We start from the raw sequence: 26,782 nt of genomic DNA on the forward strand, positions 1-26,782 counted from the left end.
AAATGAAGCTGCGTTTTCATTTGCTCATTTTACTTACCGTATATAAGTTATACTGATATTAAAAGGGGAATATTTCTGAAAGAGACATTAAAGCCTGTTCTGAAACCTGTCACCTAAAATCCATGGAACCTCATGCAAGTTACTTGCTGTCTGTGTCTCTCATTCCCCATCTGCAAAATGTGAGGGTAAAATGATTGAAGACTAGTTTAACCACTTGGACCAGTGCCTGCCATACAGAAAGCTTTCGATAATTGTTAGCCATTTTTATTATCATTATTGAAATAGCAGTTTGGTAAATAAACGTCCAGCAATAAGGGAATGATTAAATAATGTTGTGGTCATTAAAATATTGTTTAAATTGAGTTTGCATAACACTAGGCAGTGTTTATATTATCCTTTCAGGTAATTTAAGAGAAAAAAAGTCAGGATAATGAGATTGAATCTAAATCATAACCTCAATTATGTTTAGAAACATGCTAGGAAGAAAGCATTGAAAGAAACACTGAGGTTGTCTCTGGGCATCGAGACAATGGATGGTATTTCTTTTCTTCTTTCAGCCCCTCTCTACCTTCCTGAGGAGCATAGGGCAGAGCTCTGCATGCCTTGAAGACAGTCTTTCTGGAAGGGTTGGCCCCGAAGCCTTAGAGCAAGGCAATTTCTCCATTTCAGGCAGTCCCAAGGGGATAGTGAAAGCGAGGCTGAGGTGGGGATTGGGCCCTCTGTTAGCCAAGGGAGGGCAGTGGGGAGCCTGGCTAGCCACAAGTACCGCAAAGTGCTAAGTTTCTGGGGCAGACAAGGGAGAGGAACCAATGGTATGAGCCTGCCCATCAGTGACAACACCTTCCTCTTCTCTTTGCAGCTCAACTATAAGGACTGTGAGAAGGCAGTGAAGAAGTACCACATCGATGGGGCTCGCTTCTTGGTAAGCTCTGGCTAGTCCAACACACTGAAACCAAGACTGTTCAGCACTTTTCCCCACGGCTGCAGGGCCAACTGGCCTACCCTTTCCCCGGGGACACCTATGGTCAACGTCTGTCTTTAGGATCCCCACACAGCCCTTTGCCTTCTCCAGAAATTTGGTAGGGCCCCCTCTCTCACCACCTCTCAGGATCCTACCATCCAGAACCCCTCTCTGATCTTCCACTTCCACTTTAAAGAGGAATCCAAGTATAGTAAAAAAAAAATCTGGAAAATCTATTTAAATGCCATCCATCCTTTGAGAAGCCCAAGGGGAAGAAGGACCACATAGGCGAACAGAAGCTTCTCACCTCCCATTTCTCACTCTGGAGCACATACTCATGAGTGAAATAAAGGATGGCATCACCCTCATTGTTTCAATTACTTCCTTCTTTCTCACTACCAGATTCATAAAGCTGATATTGTATCAAACGCACATGTGATATGGCTGTCTCCACTGTATTATACTTCAAAAAGCTTGAAGTCTAAGACCAAGGTGCAGATGTATATTAAAGACTAAGCCATTAAAGGGAAAATGACGCAGCTTTAATGGTGGGGACAGAGGTGCTAGGTTGTGGTCGGGGAGGTGGTTTGAGCATTTTCCCTGAAATGACACCTTTGCCCACGGGTTAAGAAAGACCCTGACTGCACCAAACCATCCTTTCTGGGAACTTTTCTTTACTCTTTGAAAACAAGACTTCAAGGGTCTCATGGGGGTAGATGTTCCTAATTTAAATTCAGAGTGAGGACAATAAGCTAAGTTGTGTCTCCCTGTAAGACATTGTCAGTAAGGGAACTTGACCATGAGACTTCAGGCCATTTGGACAAGACCAGAGAGATCACAGCTCCAGCTTGCCCCCAGAGAACACCAATCCATTTCTTCTATTACATCTCTGCTACCAACATCTTCTTGAATTCCTTCAGTGATGGTGAGCTCGCCACTACCCACAGTCATGTGGCCCTTTCTAGGCAGCTCTCAAGTCTTACGCTGAAACTAACCTGTGCTCCTATTGGTCTGAGTTTTGCTTCCAGGTGCCATGTAAGACATGTCTACTCACTGTCCACCTAAATCATTCATTCTTTTGCCTGTTGGTTCACTTGACAAGCAGTTTCCTGAGCTGCTTTTACATACTGGAGAGCATTATAGGTGGTGGGGATAGAGAAATGGTTAAGATGCGATTTCTGCCTTCTAGAAACTTGTTTTATAGCAGAAACGTATGTTCAGAAAGGTTTCCAACTACCTCATTTGCAGATGAGGAAACACATGCAGAGCTGTGATGTGATTTGTTCTATGTCACAGACCTCATAATTGAACTAAAGCATACACTTAATTTAGTCTAATACCATTTGAGTTTTTAACAATATTTTTTTATTCGTAGTGAGATTTGAGTCCGTAGAATTCCTGGAGTTTTAGTGCTATTCTTGCAAATTACTGCTAAACCCAAACATTTCATTCTGGTGCTATTAGCACTGAGAACAGAGACTTATCACAGTTGAACGGAAAGGGAGGAAGACGTCTTTGCAGGTGGTGCCTGCGAGGCCCTGTTGCCTCGGGCACAGGGTCTTCCTCAGGGTCACCCTGAGCAAGCGCTTGCCCTCTCTCAGCCTGCCTTGCTTCCTACCCTGTTGACTGAGCACAGTGGCCTGGGTCATGGTGGGTGATGACCCCTCCCAGCTCTGTGATTCCCCACAACAGTCCCGGTGGGAGTGTCAGGCCTGGTAGAACAGGGTTGTTTGAGAGATAGTATCTAGGCAGCTATGTTTCCTCTGCTCCAATCTGTCCTCTCTCAGTTCTTCAGACAATGTGGCACATTCTGTTCATTGTATGAAGAGGAGGAAGTGGAAAGTAGGGTGATAGGAACCAGAAGAAAGGAAGCAGAATCCAGTGCCTGTCCCAGCAACTGGGAGATGTAAAGGCAGCTTCTGCTGAAACCCACCCTCCACCACAGGTGTGCTGGATACAATTGGGGATGTTTGATCTAAGCTCTAATTACTCATCTATCACCCTTTCCAGCTCTGTAATTCCAGGGCCACTCTGCTATTGAAGGCAAAAGTGAAAGGCCCTAGTTATTTTCCTAACTTCCTTCCTTCCTTCCTTCCTTCCTTCTTTCCCTCCTTCCTTCTTTCCTTCCTTCCTCCCTCCCTCCCCTCCCTTGTCCTCCCCTCTCCTCTTCCCTCTTTTCCCTTCCCTTTCCTTTCCTTCCCTTTCTTCTTTCTTCTCCCTCTCTCTTTCTTTCCTTCCTTCCTTCCCTCTCTCCATCTCTTTCTCTTTCTTTCCTTCTTTCTTCTTTCCTTCCTTCCTTTTGTTTCTTTTTTCTTTCTTTCTTTCTTTTCTTTCTCTTTCTTTCTTTCTTTCTTTCTTCTTTCCTTCCTTCCTTTTCTTTCTTTTCTTTTCTTCTTTCTTTCTCTCTCTCTCTCTCTCTCTGTCTCTCTCTCTCTCCTTCTTTCTTTCTTTCTTTGCCATTTTTGTTTTCCACTGAAAAGGATAGATCCTTATCTGGTAGAAGCTATGCTTCTACAAGGTATAAAAAGAAGAGAAAAGGAGCTTGAGACCTGTGTCAGTTGGGAAGGCATGTGATCCATGTTGCAGAAACCTGACCACAGTGGCCCAACCAAATAAGGGTCAGTCTGTTTCAAGTAATAATAAATGTATAGGGGGGTGCTTGGCGATGGTGAAGAAGTCATCAAGAACCCAGCCTTCATCTAACCTATGGAAAAGCCTGTGGCTTCTGTCCTAACGGTTATGAGTTGGCCACTTCACCTCTAGGCATCATATCTCCAGGGAGATATGAGAGAAAGGCAGGGAGGAGGGGAGAAAGGCAAAGAGGAGAAGGTGTATGGTGAACGGTAAATGCATGCTCCCTTTTTTCCAGGAAAGTAGTGACTTTTCCAGGAGCTCCATCCAGCAGACTGTGGTTGTATCTTACTGTCCACAGCAGAGTCATGTGACCTCCACCCTCTGCAAGGGAGTCTGGGGAGTTAAATATTTTGAACAAGCACATTTACTGCCCTGAATGAAATCCAGGTCCTGTCAGTAGGAAAACAAAGGGAGAGTGGGTATTGGGTAGGCAAGCAGCCATGTCTGCCACATTGCCTCTCCCACCAGGCCCAGTTTGTGGCTTTCCTCTTTCTGTACCCCTCTTCTCAACACCCACAGCATATAATCATACTCCCACAAAGCCACAAATCTTAACTCCAAAATCATCATGCAAATAACCCAGAGTTTGCTGAAGGCTTTTGGAAGAGGTGGAAGAGGGGGTTACATCACATAGCAAAACTCTCCAAAAATTCTGTTTCAACATCTCTCATCTTTCCTTACAGTTCTTGTCCCTGTTCTGAATGTCTTCCTCTTTCCTAACACTCTGCTCCTATGTGTCTCCAGCCACGCTCACATCCTCCTCCTCCTCCACAATCTTCCTGAAATTCCCTCAGCTTACGCCCTCCTCTCAGCAGAGCAGAAGCTGGTGGCCAGCTGCTCAGGGCTCAGCTGCCGCCCCTCTGGCAGCCCTTAGGAAGGCTTCAACTCCTCACACCACACTCAAAACATGAGTCTTGGTACCTCCCTGAGTGGGGGTAGTTCAGAAGCAGGGAGATGCTGCTGCTCAGTGACGAAAAAAAGAAAGAAAAGAAAAAAAAGAAGAGAAAGGAAGGAAGGAAGGAAGGAAGGAAGGAAGGAAGGAAGGAAGGAAGGAAGGAAGAAAGGAAAGAAAGAAGGAGAGAAAGAGAGAGAGAGAGAGAGAAAGAAAGAAAGAAAGAAAGAAAGAAAGAAAGAAAGAAAGAAAGAGGAGTTAAGAAGCTTGGCCAAAAGCCTGATGCCCTCAGGACTTCTGGCTGACTCCCTTCACCAGCCCCAACCCTGCCTCAGGTGGTCTGATCTGCGTCCAAATCAGAAATCATGCCTATGAGCTGGATCAGATGGGTCCAGTGAACATGTTGCTAAGATGCCCTAGCCCCAGCCTCTGTGCCCGCTGATCTCAAAGAATAGTGCCCAGATCTTTCCAATGGTCAGAAAACCTGACAGGCAGCTCCCAGAACAGACAAGGAAAAGAAGCAAAAACACTAAACTCGAAGACTCACCCAGACCCCTGCTGCTTCCCCACCAGGGGTAGAAATTCCTCTTCTTACTCCTCCATTTCTCCGTCACACACTGTGCCAGGCACTGTGCCAAAACACATTACATACACCATCCCACTCAGTCCTCACAACCCTGACAGATGGGTATCATTATTATTGTTATGGTCCCCATTTTACAGACAAGGAAACTGAGGCTCAGAGAGGCAAAGAGCATGCCCTAAATGAGACAGCTGCTAAGTGAATGAACCAAAATTCAAACCCAGCCCATCTGATTCCAGAGCTCCCACCCTAACTACCCAGCCCTCTGGCCTTAATTAGAATGGTGGTGGAGCCCTTTATCAGCTCATCGTTGGTTCTATGGAAAGCATGCCCAGTCTCTTTTCTGTTCCCAGTTCTGACGTGCTCTCCTCTCCTCCTCCGTCCCAGATGCCTCCTTTCACCCTTCCCCCCATCTTCCCCTCCAACATGGGGCACGGGGGCCCTCAAAAGGATCAGACATGGTAGGATGGAGGTTTGCAGGAAGAAAATAGACTGTGGATGTCCTAGAGTGGAATTCCAGCCCCAGCTCATTCCCCACAAGTGGAAATCCCCTTCATATCCCTGAGCCTCGGCTTTCTCACTTGCGGAATGGGAATGCTGATAACTCCTGCATCACAGAGTTGATCACTAAGGTGTTAAGAGGCAGAGGCCCAGGGTTAGTTCTTGACAAATATGAGTTTCTTTCTCCTCTCCCTTCTCAGTTCCCTCAGGAAAGCCTTTGCATGGCATCCCCATATCTTAAGAATTCTACCAATAACCCTGGTGAAAGAGGCTCTCCGGGGTGTGATGTCAGTAAAAGAGGCACACAGTGCTCCAGGCTGGCTTCACCACAGCTGACCTTGTGGAGACTGAGAGGGCCTGAGGTCTGGGGTGTAGGGAAGAGGTCACAACATGGCCGAATGCAACCCACAAAACGAGTCGTTTGGTTTCACAGATTTAGCTCTCACAGTGCTTAAGTCAAAATTATTTGTCAACATTTAGAACTCAGAGCATTTTACATAAAACCCAGATTTAAGGATTCCTTTTGAAAAAGCAGCTCCAGCAACACCAGGCCCACAGGCTTTTAGGCAAAACATCTAGAGGCTGCCCACTTTGGGAGGGTGGGTGGGCGGGAGGTTTCTCCTCTGTTTGCCACAGTCCCCACCACTCCCTATATTGTTTCACATATCACTCTTCCCCTCCTACTCAAAGCCCTTTCTGTGGGTTGTAACCTGCCTGCCGTATGTGTCTTCATTTCAGAACCTGACAGAAAATGACATCCAGAAGTTCCCCAAGCTCCGGGTGCCGTAAGTACTCCTCCAACTCTATGGGTGATCTGGGAGCAGAGGTGGGAATAGGGAGTAGTGTGAGTGAGGGCTGGGTCAGTTCTATGTCACTGTTGGCTTGAAATAAGAAAGCAAGTAGGAAGGATGAGGGCAAGGACAGGATGTGGGGAACAGAAGTTACGTGAAGATCTGGAAAACAGAAGGCGCAGATCCAGCCCAGCTGGCGACCTGGATGCTCTTGCCAAAAACAAGCCCAACTTTGGCCCGTGTTTTCATTTCCTCTCTTCTCATGGGGCTGGGCCTGTGAAAATAGCACCAGTGTCAAGGTTTCATCGTGGCATCACCATTGACTCAGTGATGGCTTAAGTTTTCTTGACCTCCATTTCTCACACAGTAAAATGAGAGCTGAACCAGATGACGGCAATGGACATGATTATGTGTCGATACTGAGTGCTTGGGAATGGCTGCCAGGGAGGTTATGTGGAGAAGAATCCCAAGGAAAGGGAGCTGTGATTGATTATTCATGTCTGCCGTAGGTGCTGAAATGGGAAGTTGCAGTATGCGTGTCATGCCATGTATTTTTCATCCCTCTAGTAAAGGTCTCACACACTCAAATACCTGCAGGAGCCCACTATAAATGTGTAAAATTGGCACACAAAGCCCTGTTGTTTTGTTTTGTTTTATCATCATTGGACAAAACAGTGGTAAACATTCTGTGTGATGAAATATTTCTCCATTATAAGAAAAATAATAGCACAGTTATCATATGATGAAAAAAGTAACCATCGCAAAGCCTCATTGTTGGTGAAACAATAGAGAATGGTGGGGACTGTGGCAAATCAGATATCATATGTTCCATTCAAAGAGTGCAGCAGCTCCTCAGCTCCAGCCAGTGTGGACCCAACAATGTCCAATCTTCAAATTTATCAAGAATAACTAGAAATATGGGTTTCACATGATATATCTCAATTTTTAAACATTGGTTCAAATGTTTTAAATATTGTGAATGCCACAGTAAACACACCTAAGGGCTACATATAGTCTGTGTGTTACCAGTTTGAGTTCTCTTCTCTGGACATTCTATGAGGACCCTTCTCTTACTCTAAGGGTCTCAGAGCTCATCATAATAAAAGGGAGTAGGCCAAAGGACTAGGAGGTGGGGAGATCTCATGAATAGGTAAGAATGCTGGCAGCTCAATTAAGGAGAATATTTTTAGCATGGCTATAGGCTTTCCCTTGTCTGGAAGGGGGAAGGAAAAGAGAGGAATAAGGATTTGCCTTTGGTGCTGTCTATCTCCAGGGACACATGTTGTTGAAGATGGCTTGAGCTTTCTAAGGATATCCTCTAACCACATGTGGCTACTTCAATTTAAATTAAATTTAAAATTCATTCCCCTGAGGCACTAGCCACATTTTAATAGCTATGTATAGCTGGTGACTACTATGCTGGAGAGTACAGATATGGAACATTTCTATGATTGCAGAAATGTGATGTTGTAGAGATAAACCATAGTTATTTGCAAAACAGGGATCTTTACACACAGGTATCAGAATTGGTGGCTGGTGGGCCAGTCCCAGGCTGCAGATGTGTTAAGTTTGGTGACCACTGTGCTTTGAAATCAGGAAGAGTTTCACAAAATCCAGCCTCTTTAGAAACAAGTGAAAGATGTGGCAATTTAGGGCATATATTCTACTGTGGCAATAGTCAGCCGGATCTGATGTCTGCTGCCTGTTTAGTTGGGATTTGTGCTCCCCAGTTCACCAGGGTCCCATCATTCCCTGAGGGATCATCCTAAGGTGCATCAACCATTTATTTCATATCATGGGAACTTTGGCTTTCGAAAAAGATGAAGCAACAGGGATCAGATTTACTTTCCCACCTGAAATAACCAAATAACCAGGCAAAATACATGAAAGAGCAATTTTCAAGACATTGGGCATCAGACACCGAGGGATGGAAAACAAAGTCGGTGAAGTCTATGGTTGTTGCTGCTTTGAGAATCTCCAGGCCATGGCACAGGGAGCAGGGAACACAGTGCCGGGTCTGGTGGACGACTTGAGCTGAGGAGGCAGCAGAGAGTCCAGGAGCCTGGAGTTCATTCAACAGGTGTCAGCGAGGAGAGAGCTGCATAGAGTCAGCATTCTGGGGAGCTTCAGAGGGGCCCCTCTTTAGCAGAGCACAGATCAGTCCATGCATGAAAGAAGAGACTACCTGTAGGTGGCAAAAGAACTACCCAACAGTACTGGAGGAAAGAGTAGCCACTCACAGGGCTGGAAATGGTGCCTTTCCAGCCTGGCTGGAAAACCTGGAGATTCACAGTCACTGGGTAGCATGCCTGGAAGGATCTTGCCTTAGCAGTGGGCAATAATTAGCCCTAATCTAAAAATTGTTCTGATCCTGGCTAGAAAACCTTAAAAGCAAGACCCAATAGAAACAAACTGCTTCTAAGTAACTTAACTACATCTCAGAACAAAACTTAAAACTATTTATAGGAATGCAAAAATATTCACTACCCAACAAATTAAATTTATGATATTAGGCATCTAATCAGAGACTAACAAGCATGCAAATGAGCAGGAAAATATAACCCACAACAAGGAGAAAAACTAAAACATCAAAACTGACCCATAACTGACACAGAGATTAAAATCAGCAGACAAAGAGAATGTAGAGTGTATTTCATGTGTTCTAAAAGTTAAATTTGGGCATAGGAAATTTAAAAAATACAAAACAAAAACCCAAATAGAACTTCTAGAAATGTAAGCTATAAAATCTGAAATTAGAAATACACTGCTTGGAATTAACAGCAGATTAGACATTGCAAAAGAAAATAGTAGTAAACACGAAGATACAGTAATAGAAATTGTCCAAATTGAAACACACAGAGAAAAAAAACTAAAGCAAAACACTGAAAAGAGCATCAAGGGGCTGGGTGTGGTGGCTCACGCCTATAATCCCAGCACTTTGGGAGGTTGAGGTGGACGGATCACCTGAGGTCAGGATTTTGAGACCAGCCTGGCCAATATGGCAAAACCCCATCTCTATTAAAAATACAAATATTCACCGGGTGTGGTGGCAGGCGCCTGTAGTCCCAGCTACTCAAGAGGCTGAGGCAAGAGAATCACTTGAACCTGGGAGGTGGAGGCTGCAATGAACTGAGATTGCACCACTGTACTCCAGCCTGGGTGACAGGGCAAGACTCCATCAAAAAAAAAAAAAAGCATCAAGGAATTTTGGGACAATTTCAAAGAGCCAAATATATGTCTAAAGTCCCCAAAGGAGAGGAAAGAATGTGCATGTGAGTGGGGTAGGAGAGACAGAAATAAAACACTTGAAGACATAATGGCTAAAAATGTTGCAAACTGGATGCAAATTATAAACCCACAGATCCAAGAGGCTCAACAAATTCCAAATGTAAGAAACAGGAAGAAAACTAGCTCTGAGGTACATCATAATCAAATTGCTCAAAACTAATGATAAAAAGAAAATCTTAAAAGCAGTCAGAAAAAAAAAAGACATATTACATACAAAGGAACAAATGTAATGATCACAGCAGCTTTCTCGAAAGTAAAATAGCAAAAGAAAAATATTGTCAACCTAGAGTTCAATACTAGGCAAAAATATCTTCTAAAAATGAAGACGAAATAAAGACTTTTTCAGACACACAAAATCTGAACTGTACTGCCTTTTAAACTGTAGGTGCTTTTTAAAAGTCCTTCAAGCAGAAAGGAGGTGACACCAGATATTAACCTGGATGTGTACCTAGGAATGAAGAATGCCAGAAATGGTAACTATGTAGGTCTATGTATGTACGTGGCCCTTGAGGGCATTTGAGTTTGCATCCTGTGGTCCCTATACAAGATTAATAGTTCCATAATACTTTATTCATTTAGTGAACTGCTATTAGATAACTACAATGTGTCAGGCCTTTGTTAAAATTACTCAGGCTACAAAGCTATGGGACAGAATCCTCATCCTCAGGACACTCACATTCTAAAGGGAGGTCAGATAGACAAGCAAAGCAACTATACTACAATTACAACAGTGCAATGGTGCGTGCATGCACAAGTTCAAGGGCTAGTAGGAAGGCAGGAGTAATTTTCCCTAGAGTATTCAGGGCAGACAAGGGAGGAAGGGACCCTAAGTTAAATCTTGAAATAGGAAGGATGGATTGGAGGACATTCTAGAAATGGGAACATATTACAGAGGCACCACCCAGTGTGCCTGGCGGAACGGCCAGTGGGGCAGAGCAGCTGGGGCGTATACCTGGGTGAGTGGAAAGCAGAGGCTGAAGTGACTGGTTGGGGGCGGTGTGCCACAATTTATAAAGGTCCCGTGAGCAGTTCTCAGGAGCCAGAGAGTGTTGGTGAAGTAAGCATCGAGGTAAATTTGTGTCTTATCTCTGTCCAGGACATGTAAGTGATGATCTGGAGGACAGCCCAGCTGGGGACATGAGACCAAGTTAGTTGGTAGTGACCAAGATCCTGCCAATGAGCTAAGAACCTCCCTTAGCACTGTAGCTATGAAGATGGGAGGATGGAAGAGATTTAATCAGAACAGTGGAAGGACAGAGATAAAGAAGTCACTTTCAACTTGGAAGATCCTTTTTCACCTTAAGGCTAAGCTCAGCTGATGTCTTCTAGCTTTTTAGAGAGCCTGGAGAAGGTGGTAGGGGTGGGAAATGGCTTCTGGTTAGCGTGAACGGGAGAATTATAAACACGTTGCGAATGGACTGGGGTGGGATATTTCTTTAGCTCTCTGAAAACTGAAACAAAAACTTGGCCTGTGAGGGAATCCCCTCCTCCAATGTGTTTGAATGGGCACCCTAGATAGACTATGAGCTCTGCCTGCCCATAGAACATGAAAGGTTAATATGGAGAACGATGGAGAAGATATCAAGGGAAGGTCCAGGCTGCCCTAATGAGGTGACTTAGAGACTCACTGTCCCTCTTGGCAGAAATGTGTAACAAGGACCAATTCCAGCTCTACTTCCAATGACTTATGTGACCTGGGACACATCCCTCGACCACCCTCAACTTCCTAAACTATAAAAGGAAAGAATCGGTTGCAGAGACTATACAAGCCCACGAATTTTAAGTGTTATTATTTTGGGTATAAACAGGCAGAGAGGAGAGCTTAGTGAGAAAAAGCTCAGGCTCTGAGGTCAGATGCTTGAAATCCAATCCTTCCATTCACAGGCCGTGAGACTTGAGGGCAAGTTAGCTCAGTTTTCCGAGCCTCAGCTTCCTCATTTGTATAATGCAAATAATGATAGAACCTACCTCAGAGGGTTAATGGGAAAATTAGGGGAAATAATGGGAAAATAACAATATGCACTGAATAAGTGTTGGCTATTCTTGCTTTATGTAAAATCCCAATTAGAGCAATTTTACTTTTTTAACTCTTCTGTCTTTCTGGAGAGGAGAGATTAAAGAATAGAGAGGACATAGGGTTTTGGAGTGAGGGAGATCCAGGCTCTGAAGCTGACTTTGCCTCCCGCCAGCTGTAGGACCTCGGAGAAGTCATTTAAGCAATCAGCCTCAGCTTCCTTGTCTGTAGAAGGGAAAAGAGCTAACTTCTAAGGAGTGGGGAACATTGAAGAAGGCAGCAAACATAAATTGCCTGGTGCTGTCCTTGATACTTACAGGTGTTCAATACTTTATTCATTCCAGCCCTTGTACACAGGTTTATTTGTCTTGATCATTACCCCAAAGGCCTTTGGAAAAGAAATTGTGTTCATGTACAGAAAACCAAAACAATATTACACTCCTCTGAATGTCTCTATTTCCTTCCCTGACGCTTACAATATAAGTATTAAATAGATTTTTAAGAAGGTAAGTTGTGGTGAGGAAGGTTCTCTCAGCCTGAAAATACTGTCACTCTCTCAGGACATGGTTGATCCCAAGACACCTCCAACATTGTAAAGGTGGAGGATTTTTAAAGAAAAAAAATAAAGGCTCCCTTTATAGGGCCTAGGTTGACCCTCATGGTACAGCTGACGACAGTCTGGTTAAATCAATAGAATACATGAATACGCGTTCAAATCTACTGGTGCCTTTTCGGAGTTCATTAAAGGAGCGGATGCTATATGTTTTGCATTTAAATCCACAGTGTAACTTTAAAATTAAGGAGAGGAGAGTGACAGGTGGAGGCAGCAGATAGGTATTGGATAATCCTCTTTCTGCTGGTTCTCCCTGTAGCCATTACCAATAGTGCAATTAGGTTGGGAAAACTTACGATTCAAGCTGAGAAATAAGCAGAAGTGTTTGTCTGTCTTCCTGAAAGGCTGTGAGTCTAATGGCAGAAACAACCTCCTGAGGCATCTCCTTTGTGCCTATTTCCCTACCAGAGACAGAGAAGACAGGAAAGGTGTGGGGGAAGGGACACAGAGGCGAAATGAATATTCCTGTGCCTGTTAAAGAATGTGGCCACTCAAATGCCTGTAATCCCAGCACTTTGGGAGGCCGGGGAGGGCAGATCATGAGGTCAGGAGATCGAGACCATCCTGGCTAACACGGTGAAACCCCTCTCTACTAAAAATACAAAAAAAAAAAAAAAATAGACAGGTGTGGTGGCGGGTGCTGGTAGTCCCAGCTACTCGGGAGGCTGAGGCAGGAGAATGGCATGAACCTGGGAGGCGGAGCTTGCAGTAAGCCGAAATCGCACCACTGCACTCCAGTCTGGGCAACAGAGCAAGACTCTGTCTCAAAAAAAAAAAAAAAAAAAAGAGTACGGCCAGCCCTCAGCAAAACCAAAAGAGTGACAGGGCCTCTCTCCAACATGGTCCTCCCCTGTCCCATTCAGTGGCTAATTGCTGTCCAGGGACCCAGGTCTCGTCAGTCCTCAAGGGCCCTCCCACAGGAAAGGTGCCTCCGTTGGCTGTTGCTCCTTCTCTTCCAGTGCAAGCCCACAGCTCTCAAAGTGAAGCCTCCTCTCCCCATAAATGCTGGTCACGTGCCTTTTGACAGCTGCATCCCTCAGAGCCTCGCCCATTTTTTTTGAGTTGGAGTTTCACTCTTGTTGCCCAGACTGGAGTGCAGTGGCGCAATCTTGGCTCACTGCAACCTCCATCTCCTGGGTTCAAGTGATTCTCCTGCCTCAGCCTCCTGAGTAGCTGGGATTACAGGCATCACCATGCCCAGCTAATTTTTATATTTTTAGTAGAGATGGGCTTTTGCTACGTTGGCCAGGCTGGTCTCAAACTCCTGACCTCAGGTGACCCACCCGCCTCGGCCTCCCAAAGTGCTGGGATTACAGGCATGCAACGCAGCTGGCCAGCCCTGCCTTTTTTATTTGTAAAAATGAGAATAATTATACTTGTATACCAGGAAAATGATCGTGAGGCACCAGGAAAACACTCCATGTAAAACTGCAGTGGGACATGGGTGACAAGTAGGGAGAACACCCTGTGTCCTCAAATTATTATGTCCTACTCTTACGCTGTCGATCGAGGCCTCAGGTTATGGTGAAAGGCTCCTTCCTGAGTCTTAAAACATCTGGCTGCCTCTGGCTTCTCAGGTAACAAGGACAGAATTTAGAAGGTTTAGCTCTTGGTTCAAGGGACGATCTTTTTTTTTTTTTTTTTTTTTTTTTTTTTTTGAGACGGAGTCTCGCTCTGTCGCCCAGGCTGGAGTGCTGTGGCCGGATCTCAGCTCACTGCAAGCTCCGCCTCCCGGGTTCCCGCCATTCTCCTGCCTCAGCCTCCCGAGTAGCTGGGACTACAGACGATCTTTAAAGACAGAAAGAACATTTTGTTCCTTGGAGGAAGGATTGGAATGCAGAGTGAGAGCAGGATTGAGCATGGGAATGTGTGCAGGGAGGAGGGGTGGGGAAAAGGAGAGGTCCAGGGTCCCACTGCGAGAACAGCGCTGCGGAAGAGGCATCTGCCCTACCCAGGGCCTGGAAGCCTTGTCCTGGGAGGGAGCAGCAGGCAGTCTGAAATCTGAGCCCAGGGAACAAGGCTCCTACTGTGGGAGGGCCCCATAAAAGGAGTAGGTCAGAAGTTGGCCAAAGCTGTGGCAAGAACGCGCTCTATATCCATAAGCCAGTACACAGCTACACGTGCCACAGTAGAGGAAACGAAGATGGAATTTTCACGGGACAATGGATGCTTTGCGCGCTGATATTTTCTATTCTGTACCCCTCTCCTTCCCTTTCCTTTCCTTCTGTTCCCTTCCCTTCCCTTCCACCCTCCCTCTCTCCCTTCTTTTCCGCCTGCCTGCCAGCCTTCGTTTCTTGTATAGTTTCTTTCGTCTTGTGTCATCAGCAAAGTTGATTTCTAGACCCACTAGTAGGTCTTCCTTCACAGTTGTTCAAGCATGGGGGAGAATTAAAGGGCTATATCAAAGGCCAGCTAAGGCCTCGTATACCCCCACTCCCCTACTTCACTCCCTTTAGAATCACCAAGTTCCTTCTCCTGCCTTTCCTTCTCCTTCTCTTTAAAACAAGCAAACAAACAATTTCATCAGTGTCAAGAATAACAGGATTTATTTCACAAGCTTTTTGGATCATCATAAAAATCACCTGGGGGCTGGTTGATGTCACTGAGCCTCAGGCTTCTCCCCGGAGAGTCTGTTCAGGTAGGTTTGGCTGGGCCTGGTGACCAGTGTTTGTAACAGGTAGAGCTAGGTAATCATGATGATCAAGCCCATCAGGGATTCACTAATCAGGTTTAACCCCTGTATTGTGCTGATAAGGAATCTGGGGCCAGGTGAGGGCAGCTGCCTTGTCTGAGGTCACACAGTGGGCGCCACCCTTGGGGCCAGACATTGCAGTTAGACTGTCTGTGCCTGCAGCCCCTGTACCTTGTACATTACCAGGAGAGCCCTTAGACTGAGATGATGAAGACTGGCCCCCACCATGCTGCAAGTTAGGGATGCAGCTGGGCTGGAACCCAGGTCATTGTAGAGTGCCACCTTCCTACAATGGGCTGGCTTCCTCGGGGGAGGTTCAGCCCATTTCCAGGGCCAGCTAGTTCCTTAAACGAAGGCAAGCAGAGAGGACTACTGCCTATGGCTGCCCAGCCCCCGTCACGTCTTGCTCTGGTCCTGAGTGAGGCGTGGGGTTTATGGGGTGAAGGGAGAATGAGTCACCTCCCTCCACTCACTGTCACTTGGTCCTCTGGGGTAGGGTGTAACTTGAAGGTTTGCACCTAGTGATAGCCGTAGCAACCACCTCCCTGCTGTGCCCACCATCACTGTTGCCCCGTCCACCAGTCCCTGGCAGTGGTCCCATAGGCTTGGAAGGTGCTTCCGGTAGCCCATTAAAGCAGGAGAACCCTGGGAGCCCACACTTTGCTACAAGCCAACTGTCAGGCCCAGTTCTGCCCACCCCCCGCTCAGCTCTTTGCTGCTCCTCTGCTGAGGCCTGCGGTTTGGCATTTCCTTCCTCACCCAGTTCGAGCCCCAGCAGCCTCCAGCCTGGCTGTAGAGATACTGGTGAGAGGCAACACCACAGAGAGCAGGAGGTTCTTTCAAGATCCAAAGCAGCGCTGTGAGCTGGTCAGAGCGCCGTCAAGCTCTGTAGGAGGGCGTTGAGGTGAGCTTCAGTCCCGCCTCGCTCAAGTCATTACTGAAATGTCACCTCTTCAGTGAGGCCCGATCATTTTAAATGGCAACCGCACCCCACCCCTGCACTCCCATCCCCCTCCCCAGCCCCCCACGCTGCATGCGCACGGTGCATATGCATCACATTTTCCCTCCTTAAAGCTTCCTCTCCACTAGCAGGGATCTGTCTGCTTTGTTCATTGATGCATTTTGAGCACTTCTAAGTTCCCAGCACTTAGAAGGCCCTCAGTGCACATTGTTGAATAAACAGGTGACAGAATGGGAGTGGCTGCTGCAGCCAGCACTGCCTGACATGGCAAGGACACAGAACACTAACGGGGCTCCCTCGCCCGCTCTGTAGGAGTCCTTCCATCCCACATGCCCATTGCCTTCTCAAAACAACCACTTAAAGGAACCAAAAAGAACCATGTCACAAGCACTCTGACAGCATGGTCAGGAGGCGACTGGGAAGCCCCCACTGCTGCTCTTAAAACCTCTCCCTCTGCGCAGTCACAGAAGCCTGGAGTTGTCAACAATATTATTACAGAGAGCAAACCTTTCCCTTTCTCCTTCTTTTTCCTCTTAAGTACCCAATGTGTTGATCAAAATTTGTTTATCCTATTATTCTAATGAGGTAGGAGGTTTGGATCCCATTTCTTTTTTTTGTTTTGAGACGAAGTTTTGCTCTTGTCCCCAGGCTGGAGTACAGTGGCGTGATCTCGGCTCACTGCAACCTCTGACTCCCAGGTTCAAGTGGTTCTCCTGCCTCAGCCTCCTGAGTAGCTGGGATTACAGGCATGCAGCATGCCCGACTAATTTTAGTATTTTTAGTAGAGACGGGGTTTCACCGTGTTGGCCAGGCTGGTCTCAAACTCCTGACCTCAGTGATCTGCTCACCTCAGCCTCCCAAAGTACTAGGATTATAGTCATGAGCCACTGCGCCCAGCCTGGATCCCATTTATTGGGAGAAATGGGGGAGTTGAGGGGCAGGGGAGGTGATGGAGGAATCAAGAAATGGTGGCTGCTAAGGACTTCCTTTGCTAATTTAGCAAGTTTATTTTAGGCTAAACTCGTTACTTTGAGATGGTCGTTAAGCAGAAAGAGTAGAGATCATGAGCCACTCTCATAGGCAGGCCAGGGACTCAACAGTGTCTGCCTCCAGAGAGCTTGCAGCAGAAAGGGAACTGACACAGGGGTGTGTGCGTTGAAAGGGCGAAGAAGTGCGTTGTGGGAAGAAGTTGAAGTGCGTTGTGGGAAGAAGGGCGGTCTTTACCACTAACTACTGTGTGGCTTCAAGCTAGTCCCTTTAAAAAAAAAAAAAATATGGAGTCTCCCTCTGTCACCCAGGCTGGAGTGCAGTGGTATGATCTCGGCTCACTGCAACCTCCACCTCCTGGGTTCAAGTGATTCTCCTGCCTCAGCCTCCCAAGTAGCTGGGACCACAGGCACGCACCACCATGCCCCAGCTTTTTTTGTATTTTTAGTAGAGACAGGGTTTCACCATGTTGGCCAGGATGGTCTTGATCTCTTGACTTCATGATCCGCTAGTCCCTTCTTTGTCTGGGCCTCTGCCACCTCCTCTGTAAAATGAAATTGGACTGATAATCTGAGGTTCCTTCCAGTTGCCCCAAATCTTGAGGAAACACTAAACCTGTTGACTACCAAGGGTCTTGTTGGTCTCATCAGTGACCAATGGGGCTGGAATCTCAAGTTCTGGATGTTTGAGAGACTGGAATGGATGCTTGTTGCTAGGGCACGCTGGAGATACAGTTCTGACAGCAAAGCCCTCTTGCCCCAGCTCCCCCAGCTCTATCCTAGGATTTGGGGATTTACTAGTTCTGACATGAAGGAACCTGGGGACTAAGAGTATCTTCAAGTGTCTTCGTCAAAGCTGGTCTCAGGGACATGAGTGATTCAGGGAGTCGCTCATTCTGCAGCCCCTGCCATTATAGAGAATACCTCCCCAAGCTTTTATAAGAATCCACATCACCGAGTGGCAGTCTGGGAGGGGAAGATGGAAGGCGATGGCAGCCCACAGAACAGCCCACTAGAGGTTGTGATAAGAAATCTCCAAGGAGCAGCTGATTCCTGTGGGTCTAGATGATGGTCTGAAGATTCTTGGAAACAAGACAGCACTGCCAGGTCATGCAGAGCCAGGGGACCTCAGCCCCAGGAATAGTAAGACAAGAAAATACATGGCTATTGTATCCAGATCCTAAGGCTCCTGATTTTCAGAGGGAAAGCCAGGTGTGAGCTGACAAGTCTTTAAAGGGGAGCTCTGAGCTGGACTTGGAAGGTTCAGGCAGACACAGATCCACAAGGAGGAAAGAAGGCTTCCTGGGCAGGAGGAAGGTCTGGCCTGGAGAATAAGGTGGCAAATTCTGGGAGGAAGTGAGGAGCAGAGGGTCCCTGCAGAGGTGACAAAGAGGAGGTTGGCTAAAGTTGGCCCTGGTGCCCCAAGTTTCTATAGACCAGGGGACATCAAGGGTCAGGGGGAAGGTTGAGACTGAGAGAAGGTGGTTTTGTCTCTTCATCTGTCTCTTTATCTTGCAGGATTCTCAGTAAGTTAAGTCAAGAAATCAACAAGAACGAAGAGAGGAGGAGCATCTTCACACGCAAGTGAGTGGGGCTGGTGTAAGGAAACGCAAGGTTTTTCAATCCCAAGTTGAACCTTAAAAGGGAGGCACAGAACTGTTTTTGCCTTACTTTTTGACCTGCATTGGTCCCCTGAATCCCAGGGGTCTGGAAGATGGTGTCCAAGGAGAGGAAGGAGTTTCCTCCCCTGCCCTGCATCCTGTCCCTGGGTCTGGGACATCAGGGGAACTTCCCTCTAGAGCATCAGACAGTCATGAGCTTCCAGTCATGCCACTCATGTGGCTTGGTGATTTCCAGAATTTTCAGGGTATCCTAGCCCCAGTTGCTGAGCAGCAAGGACACAAGCCCCTCTTGAGCAGTGAGACATGTCCTCCACTGGGGCTCCCTCTCGCGGGGCCAGATTGAGGAACGAGGGAGATCGCCTTAAATCAACAGGACCGTTAACGCAATGCTATTTGCCTTTGCAGACCCCAAGTCCAGCGGTTTCCTGAAGAGACAGGTAAAGCTATCAGGGCTGAGAGGTGATTGCTTTAGTTGGTGATAGGTATTTCAGTTTTCTTGCCTTTCTGGTTCCGGGGGCTCCTTGAGTTCATTCGGGTGACCTTACTGACTTGTCTGTCAGCCATTTCTTACCCAGAAAACAGTTTGGGTCTAGATGGAGGGGAGGAGATGTCGCTCTGCAGGGCACCTGGCTTATGGCCCCTGTTCTGCTGGGACCATCTTCAGAAACACACTGAGGAACTCTGGGGGCTCTGTAGAGGAAAACAGAGGGACCCCGCCTCTGAGTGAGCACCTGAGCTGAGCTAGTCCCCCTGCATCTGAGTCTTTAAAGCAGCTGGTTTTTTTTTTTTTTTTTTTTTTTTTGAGACAGAGTCTCGCTCCGTCGCCCAGGCTGGAGTGTTGCCCAGGCTGGAGTGCAGTGGCGCGATCTCACCTGACTGCAAGCTCCACCTCCCAGGTTCATGCCATTCTCCTGCCTCAGACTCCCGAGTAACCGGGACTACAGGCACCCACCACCGCACCCGGCTAATTTTTTGTATTTTTAATAGAGACGGGGTTTCACCATGTTAGCCAGGATGGTCTCGATCTCCTGACCTCATGACTGCCACCTCAGCCTCCTGAAGTGCTGGGATTGCAGTAAAGCAGCTTTTCAACTGTTCAATCGCACAAGTGTTGCAATGCAGATTCCTGGGGCCTGGCCTGTCCTGCTGAGTCAGAAGCAGTAGGCACAGGCCCCCAGGTAACTACAGGTCTTAAAGCACTTCCTAAATCACTGTTACACATGTGAAAGGTTGAGAACCATTGCTCATGCTCAGGTAGAATGAGCACCTTGGGCAGGGTCTCTGGAGCTGACAGTAAATGGCTCAACCCCCAGGGGTGTGGAAGGTAGGTGGAGGCCGGGGAAGGAGCATTGGTGAGGGAAGGCATCAAATGGGGAAGTTTTGACTTTCCTTCAAGCGGCGGCTTTCTTCAGTGCTGACGGTGGTGTCATCTCCTTCCACAGAAAGCCATGAAGAGGACAATGGGGGCTGGTCGTCCTTTGTGAGTATGGTGTGGGCTGTTCTTGCACCTTTACAGCAGTGTCCAGGGCGGCTTTGTGATATGGACCCAGCATGGAGCCAAGTGGAGTGGGGCTCTAACATGGTGCCAGCACACCCACCCAGGGCCCAGAAAAGGTGCTCTGCATAGGGCCAGACAGGAAATAGTTTTGGCTTTGGGAGCCATGCAGCCTCTGTCTCAGCTACTCAACTCTGCTACGGGAGCACAAAAGCAGCCACAGACAATGAGCAAACAAATAGGCTTGACTTTGTGCCCATAAACCTTCATTTACAAACACAGAGGGTGGGCTGCACATGGCCCTAGGCTGTACTTTGCTGACTGCATTTTACCCACTGCTACCACCCCCCACTCACAACCCCCATCTCCAAAAATGGACACTCCTAGAAATCTACCCTCAAGTAGCTTTTCTCATGGACTTAAGTCCCCATTGGTGGCACGGAGGGAGAAGAACTTCAGAACCCACTGTTAGCCCGGAAAAGACCTCAAAAGGGTGCGATCCAGTTGGTTTTTACATTGCAAGGTCACAGTGCCCACTCTGAGAGTCTGATGGATTGTACGGCCCCTCTCCAGGAACCTATATACACAGTCACAACCCACGAAGCAGTCTCAGGCTAAGAACTCTATTGTGGACTGTAACCCAATCTGTTCATTTTACAGATGAGGCAACTAAGCCCACAGGAGAGCAGAATGTGACTTGTGTAGAACACAAAGCTAGTTAGAGGCAGACCTAGGACCCAGGTAACCAGACCCTCAGTTATGTGGTCCTTCCCGTAAGAGGCTGCCTCTAGTGCCTTTAGAAAGCAAAAACAGGCCGGGCGTGGTGGCTCAAGCCTGTAATCCCAGCATTTTGGGAGGCCGAGGTGGGTGGATCACAAGATCAGGAGATCCAGACCATCCTGACTAACACGGTGAAACCCTGTCTCTACTAAAAATACAAAAAAATTAGCTGGACGTGGTGGCGGGTGCCTGTAGTCCCAGCTACTCAGGAGGCTGAGGCAGGAGAATGGTGTGAACCTGGGAGGTGGAGCTTGCAGTGAGCCGAGATCACGTCACTGTACTCCAGCCTGGGCGACAGAGCGAGACTGTGTCTCAAAAAAAAAAAAAAAAAAAAAAAAGCAGAAACAAAATGTCCCTTGTCCTATTGGGATTCTGGTAAAAGAAAGCATTTAATTTGGGGGGAAAAAAAGTTTTAGCTAAGTTTATGCTTTCTACCTGAAAATGAAGGAATCTCACAGATTTCTTTGGTACAAAGGGGAAACAGCCCAGAGTTTCCGCTGAAAAGCTTCTGTTTACTCACAGAGGCGGAATCCCTGCCGTGCAGCCTTTCTCGTGCTGTCCAATCCTCTCTGTAAACTGAGGGCTTCCATTCACCAGTGGCTATAGAGCTTGGCAGCTCCATCATGTGCCCAGCTCTTTGCAAGCACATACAGGGAAAGGAGTGGAGATAAAGGACCCAATCCTGAGCATTTCACAGTATGGATACCCCATTTTAAAAAGATAAACTGAGGCATAATGCAATTTTTTTTTAAGGAGTTTATTTGAGCAAACAGTGATTCATGAATCAGGCAGCACCAAACCAGAAGGAGGCTTTGCTGAAGAAGGATGAGGGATAAGCGTTTATAAAGTGAATGTGGATATAATACAAAGAAAATATTTGGGCTGGGTGCAGTGGCTTACACTTGTAATCCCAGCATTTTGGGAGGCCGAGGTGGGCAGATCACAAGGTCAAGAGATGGAGACCATCCTGGCCAACATGGTGAAATCCCGTCTCTATTAAAAATACAAAAATTAGCTGGGCGTGGTGGTGTGTGCCTGTAATCCCAGCTACTCGGGAGGCTGAGACAGGAGAATCACTTGAACCTGGGAGGCGGAGGTTGAGTGAGCTGAGATTGCACCACTGCACTACTCCAGTGTGGCGACAGAGTGAGACTCCATCTCAAAAAAAAAAAAAAAGAAAGAAAGAAAATATTTGATGGATTATAGTTATAACAGATCTCATTCAGTCTATCTTGCTGGAAAGCTCCTAGTTATATAATTATAAATTTGCTGGCTACTTCTGATTGGTTGAGCTTAAGTTCTGTTTTTCTTTAATATAAACATTGACAAGAAATAACCCAAGTTAACTTTTGCTTATGCTTGCAAATCAAGTAAGGTTTAGGTCACTGATGAGACTCAACTGGTTTTGTCTGCTCAGGGATTCTTCAGGCCTTGTCTCCATTTTAATTTACTTTAACACACATATGGCAGAATATAATTAGCAACACCACCATGCATGCAAATTTAGAAGCCAAATGATTGGGAGAAAATGATTGTTCTAGAAGCAGAGAGGAAAACTCTGTCATTTGAGAAAGGTTGATAGGGTAAAGAGCTGGTGTAAAGTCAGGAATGACGGGCCTAGGGCAGACAGGGTGAGGGAGGGGTCAGCAGCGGCTGGAGGGAGGCCACGTGCCTGCAGACCTCCATGCTGAGGCTCTTGATCTGAAGCAGCATTCCTCCGGGGCTCTGCCCACCTGCTCCTAAGTAATAACAACACTGACAGGGCAGGACAAAGTCATTTTTTGGAGTTGGGAAGGCACCCAGTGCTCACTTTGCCACTCTATTGTTGATGTTTTTAATATTCCTCAAGTCAAAAACAAACACAGGAATCTTTCAACAGAACCACTTAAAGACAGTCTGCCTGAGACCACCCAAAGCTGTCAGGATTTCTAGGACATGGGAACATCTCTTTCCTCAAAAAGTGGCCACTTCCCATTGCTTTTTCCCACACTGCCCTTGAGCGTTGAGGTCTGGGCTCATTGACTCGCGCCCTAGAGTTTGGCATGACTGTGATGAGCACTCATCACTGTTGCTGATGCTGCTGCCTCTGCTTGGGAAGTCATTCCAATGCTCGTTCACCTTCATAGACTGCTTCAAAGGCAAAAGCACCCAGCACCTCGGGCTTACTTTCCCTGACACCCAGGAAGAAGCAAAAATTAAATACAATAAAAAATCTAAAATTTAGAGATTCTTTCCAAGAGAGCAGCTTCACACTCAGTGTCAGATTTCATGAATAATGGATGTGTTGATACACTCAACTCTCAGCAAAAAGAATAGCACAGCCTCTGACCGTCCCTTCCTAGACACAACCTAATCTGCCTTCCACTTAACAGGCTTTGTTTATCTGTTTTCCCCATTAGCTAGGCCTTCAATGCTGCGCTAGGTTATAATGAGAGGACATTTTTTGAGCACAGGCACACTTGAACAGAAGTGGCAATTAACTAATATCATCACAAATGCTCCAGGCCTTTAGTCTTTCTCTTGGTGATGCCTGGAGCAAAAAATGTGTTAACTCAAGACAGAGTCTATTCCAGTACCCTCTATCCAGCATCCTTCTCCTTTCTTCTCTTTTTCTCTGTGGTGCAAAAAGGTGTTGTGTAAAATGGTTGTCTGAAGACCTTCACCAGGTCTCAAGTCCATGACTGGCTGCCCCTGTGATACGGTGCTCCCTGACCTCAGATTCCTCATCCGTAAAATGGGAGTAACTGTCTTCAGGCTGCCTGGCCCCGGGTTATACTGTGATGAGGCTTGGCAGGGAGAGAGTGGGCACAGGCACATCGAGGGCCGCATAGCCTCTACAAACTGCGCTGTCCCTATCACTGCGTTGGCAGGAAGAAGATGACTATGAAAGTCCCAATGATGACCAGGATGGGGAGGATGACGGAGACTATGAGTCCCCCAATGAGGAGGAAGAGGCACCCGTGGAAGATGACGCCGACTATGAGCCGCCACCCTCCAATGACGAGGAGGCTCTGCAGAACTCCATCCTGCCTGCCAAGCCATTTCCCAACTCCAACTCCATGTACATCGGTAAGGGCCCATTTCTGGATTTTCCGGCCCCAGCAGCACAAAGCCAAGCTCCCCACTGCTGCACGGAAGACCGATGCCCCAGCTTGCCCGTGTAGCAGAAAGCTCTGGGTGTCGATACCTGCTCGGCTTCTCAACAGCTATGTGGCTTTGTTCGAGTAACTCTGCCTCTCTGGGCCTCAATTTCCTCATCTGTGAAATAGGGTAATAAATGTACAGACCACATAGGTTTGCCGTGAGGACTACTAATACTGCAACCAATTCTTGCCTGCGGTGGCTGCCATCAGCATTAAACTACCACCTAAGGCTGTTTGGCAGTTTCAACTCATTATGCAGTTTACTCAGGTACTCCAAGAGTACTTGTTCCTCCCCGTCTTTTTTTTTTTTTTTTTTTTTTTTTTTTTTTGAGACGGAGTCTCGCTCTGTCGCCCAGGCTGGAGTGCAGTGGCCGGATTTCAGCTCACTGCAAGCTTTACCTCCCGGGTTTACGCCATTCTCCTGCCTCAGCCTCCTGAGTAGCTGGGACTACAGGCGCCCACCACCTCGCCCGGCTAGTTTTTCGTATTTTTAAGTAGAGACGGGGTTTCACCGTTTTAGCCAGGATGGTCTCGATCTCCTGACCTCAAGATCCGCCCGTCTTGGCCTCCCAAAGTGCTGGGATTACAGGCTTGAGCCATCGCTCCTGGCTGCTCCCCGTCTTTTGACCAAATTACAGTTACATAGCATTATTATGCTAGAATAAACATGAAGATATTGAGTAGGGTTTGACTGTGACTTTAAAAAAAATAGACAGTATTTACGATTTTTCTTGTCTATCTGTCCTTTTGGCCCACTTCTCTCTCCATTTGTTCATTCAACAAACATCGTTGATGTGCTGAGAGCCCAGGTCCCATTCTCAGTGCTTAGAAATGATCAGGAAAGAAGACACAGCCCCTGCCTCCTCGGGCTTACATTCTAGTAGTGGTGTTGACAGAAAATAAACAAATGTATACGTGCATAATATACTTTCAGGGAATAAGCTGAAAATGGAAGATCGGTACCACAGAAAACGAATACCATTTAATCCTTTATGTGGTATAACTCATTTTCATGTTAAAGCCCTTTCACAAAATGCTGTCTCAATGTCTCATGGTGGTTTTTAAACATCTGTGTAATAAGGATAACCATGATCAAATCTATTTCTTATATAGGGAAGTGGAGGTCCAGAGAAGCAATGGATAAGTCAGTTGTTGAGTGCCTTGTGTGTGCCAGTCATTAAGATACAGAGTGAATAAGACAGCCCTCGTCAAGGGACTGACAGTCCGGCGGGTGAGGCAGCCTCCAACAGATGAGCCATGTGGTTACTTAGTGAAACTGTGACACAGAAACAGGAAGACAAGTGCAGGAGATGAGGCTGGAGCGTTTGCCTGAGGGTGTAATCTTTAAGCTGTGATATTAAACCAAGATTAAAGGATGAATACAAGTTGGCCAAGTGGAAGTGGATGTGGTAAAGAAGAACATTTGAAGCAGCAGAAATGGCCGTGCAAAGGCCCTGAGGCTCAAAGGAGCACAGCCTATTAGAGAAGCTGAGAGATGGCCAGTGTGGGTGGAGTGGGGTGGGATTAGGTCAGGCTGGGCTTGCTCCTACCCGCTTCCCTGTGGAAGAACTGCACCTCTCCAAGGCTGGGACTAGAGTCAGGCAAGAGAGGCACCCAGGGCACAAAGCATTAGGAGGCCCTACCCACTCACCCCTCTTGCTTGATGGTCTTGTCCTGGGCTTTCCCTGTCAAAGGGGTAGGAAATTGCCAGCCTGTCAACCCGGCCTAGGGACACTTCCCTGGAGATCTGGATAATGTGAGTTTCTACCCAGATAATGTGAGTTTCTGTTCAAGGCAAATCTAGCTTCCACTTAAGAGTCTGTGGTCTGGTAAGAGAAGTTGGTGACCAGCTCCTCCCTTTATGGGAAGAGATGAGCAAAAGGAGGAAGTGTCAGGGAGGAGAGAGCCCAGGACATTGGAGAGGGGAAGGAAGGGCAGACAGAACAGGATCCCTATGGCAGTGAGAGCTGACTTCACCCCGCACAGGCAACTGGGTGTGCCTGTGAGATTTTTGGCATGCGTGTGTGTCTCTTGTGCACGCGTGTCTCTGTGTGTGCAGGTGTGTGCATATACATGTGTGTGCGTGCATGTGTGCACATGTGTATATTTGTGTGTCTGCATACAGAGGCATGTGTATGTATACTTCTTTACAAAATTGTCTGAAAATCCTCCCTTCCAGTTTTGGCTGAGCTAATTGCAAAGAGGCCTTTCTTGATTGGCAAAATCTCGGATAAATACCTATTCCTGTGAAGTGCAAAGAGAGCCGAGCCTGCGTATAAGGAGAGTGACACAAACTAGGACAGAAAAAATGGGCAGGGAAGGGTGGGTGAGATCCAGGCTGGGTCTCCCCGTGGCTGGGGCTCCTGCTGGCACTGGTGTGGGCCTGGGGGTCCCGAGCTGCATATCTGTTCCTGGAGACCCCTGAGCTTGGCTCACACTCCCATTTCACTTTAATAATCTTGTGTTTCCACAGACCGGCCCCCCTCTGGGAAAACCCCCCAACAGCCTCCTGTGCCCCCGCAGAGACCGATGGCCGCCCTCCCGCCCCCGCCCGCCGGCCGGAACCACTCGGTAGGCCTCCTCCCGTTCTTTTACTTGGTGTCCACTGCAGTTATTTCCTCCGCCAGAGAGAAAAATAAAACTATAAACATCTTTATCTCATTCTAATTTTGTAAGAAAAGATTATAATGTTTTCCCTCGGCTGGGGAAATGCATACCCAAGCACTCACAAGTGTTTCTTTTCTGGGGTCAAATACTGGTGGTTTTTGTTTACTTCCCACTATTTGAGAGAAGTGAAAACTGTAAAATAAACCCAAAGAGAACTGA

General features: G+C 47.1%; 1 protein-coding gene across 2 annotated transcripts in view; it reads left to right on the forward strand.

Annotated features, from left to right (window-relative positions):
- LCP2 (lymphocyte cytosolic protein 2) overlaps positions 1–26,782 on the forward strand; it is a 568,984-nt gene that overhangs the window by 521,064 nt on the left and 21,138 nt on the right. For both annotated transcript variants that reach the window (XM_050794344.1, XM_050794342.1), the window contains 7 exons: positions 860–922; positions 6,310–6,356; positions 18,435–18,500; positions 18,944–18,975; positions 19,981–20,018; positions 23,684–23,882; positions 26,430–26,527. In XM_050794344.1, coding sequence (XP_050650301.1) covers positions 860–922; positions 6,310–6,356; positions 18,435–18,500; positions 18,944–18,975; positions 19,981–20,018; positions 23,684–23,882; positions 26,430–26,527 — 543 coding nt within the window. The remainder of the gene's footprint in view (positions 1–859; positions 923–6,309; positions 6,357–18,434; positions 18,501–18,943; positions 18,976–19,980; positions 20,019–23,683; positions 23,883–26,429; positions 26,528–26,782) is intronic.

The sequence above is a fragment of the Macaca thibetana genome, chromosome 6 (assembly GCF_024542745.1).
Source record: "Macaca thibetana thibetana isolate TM-01 chromosome 6, ASM2454274v1, whole genome shotgun sequence".
In the NCBI taxonomy this organism is placed as follows: domain Eukaryota; kingdom Metazoa; phylum Chordata; class Mammalia; order Primates; family Cercopithecidae; genus Macaca; species Macaca thibetana.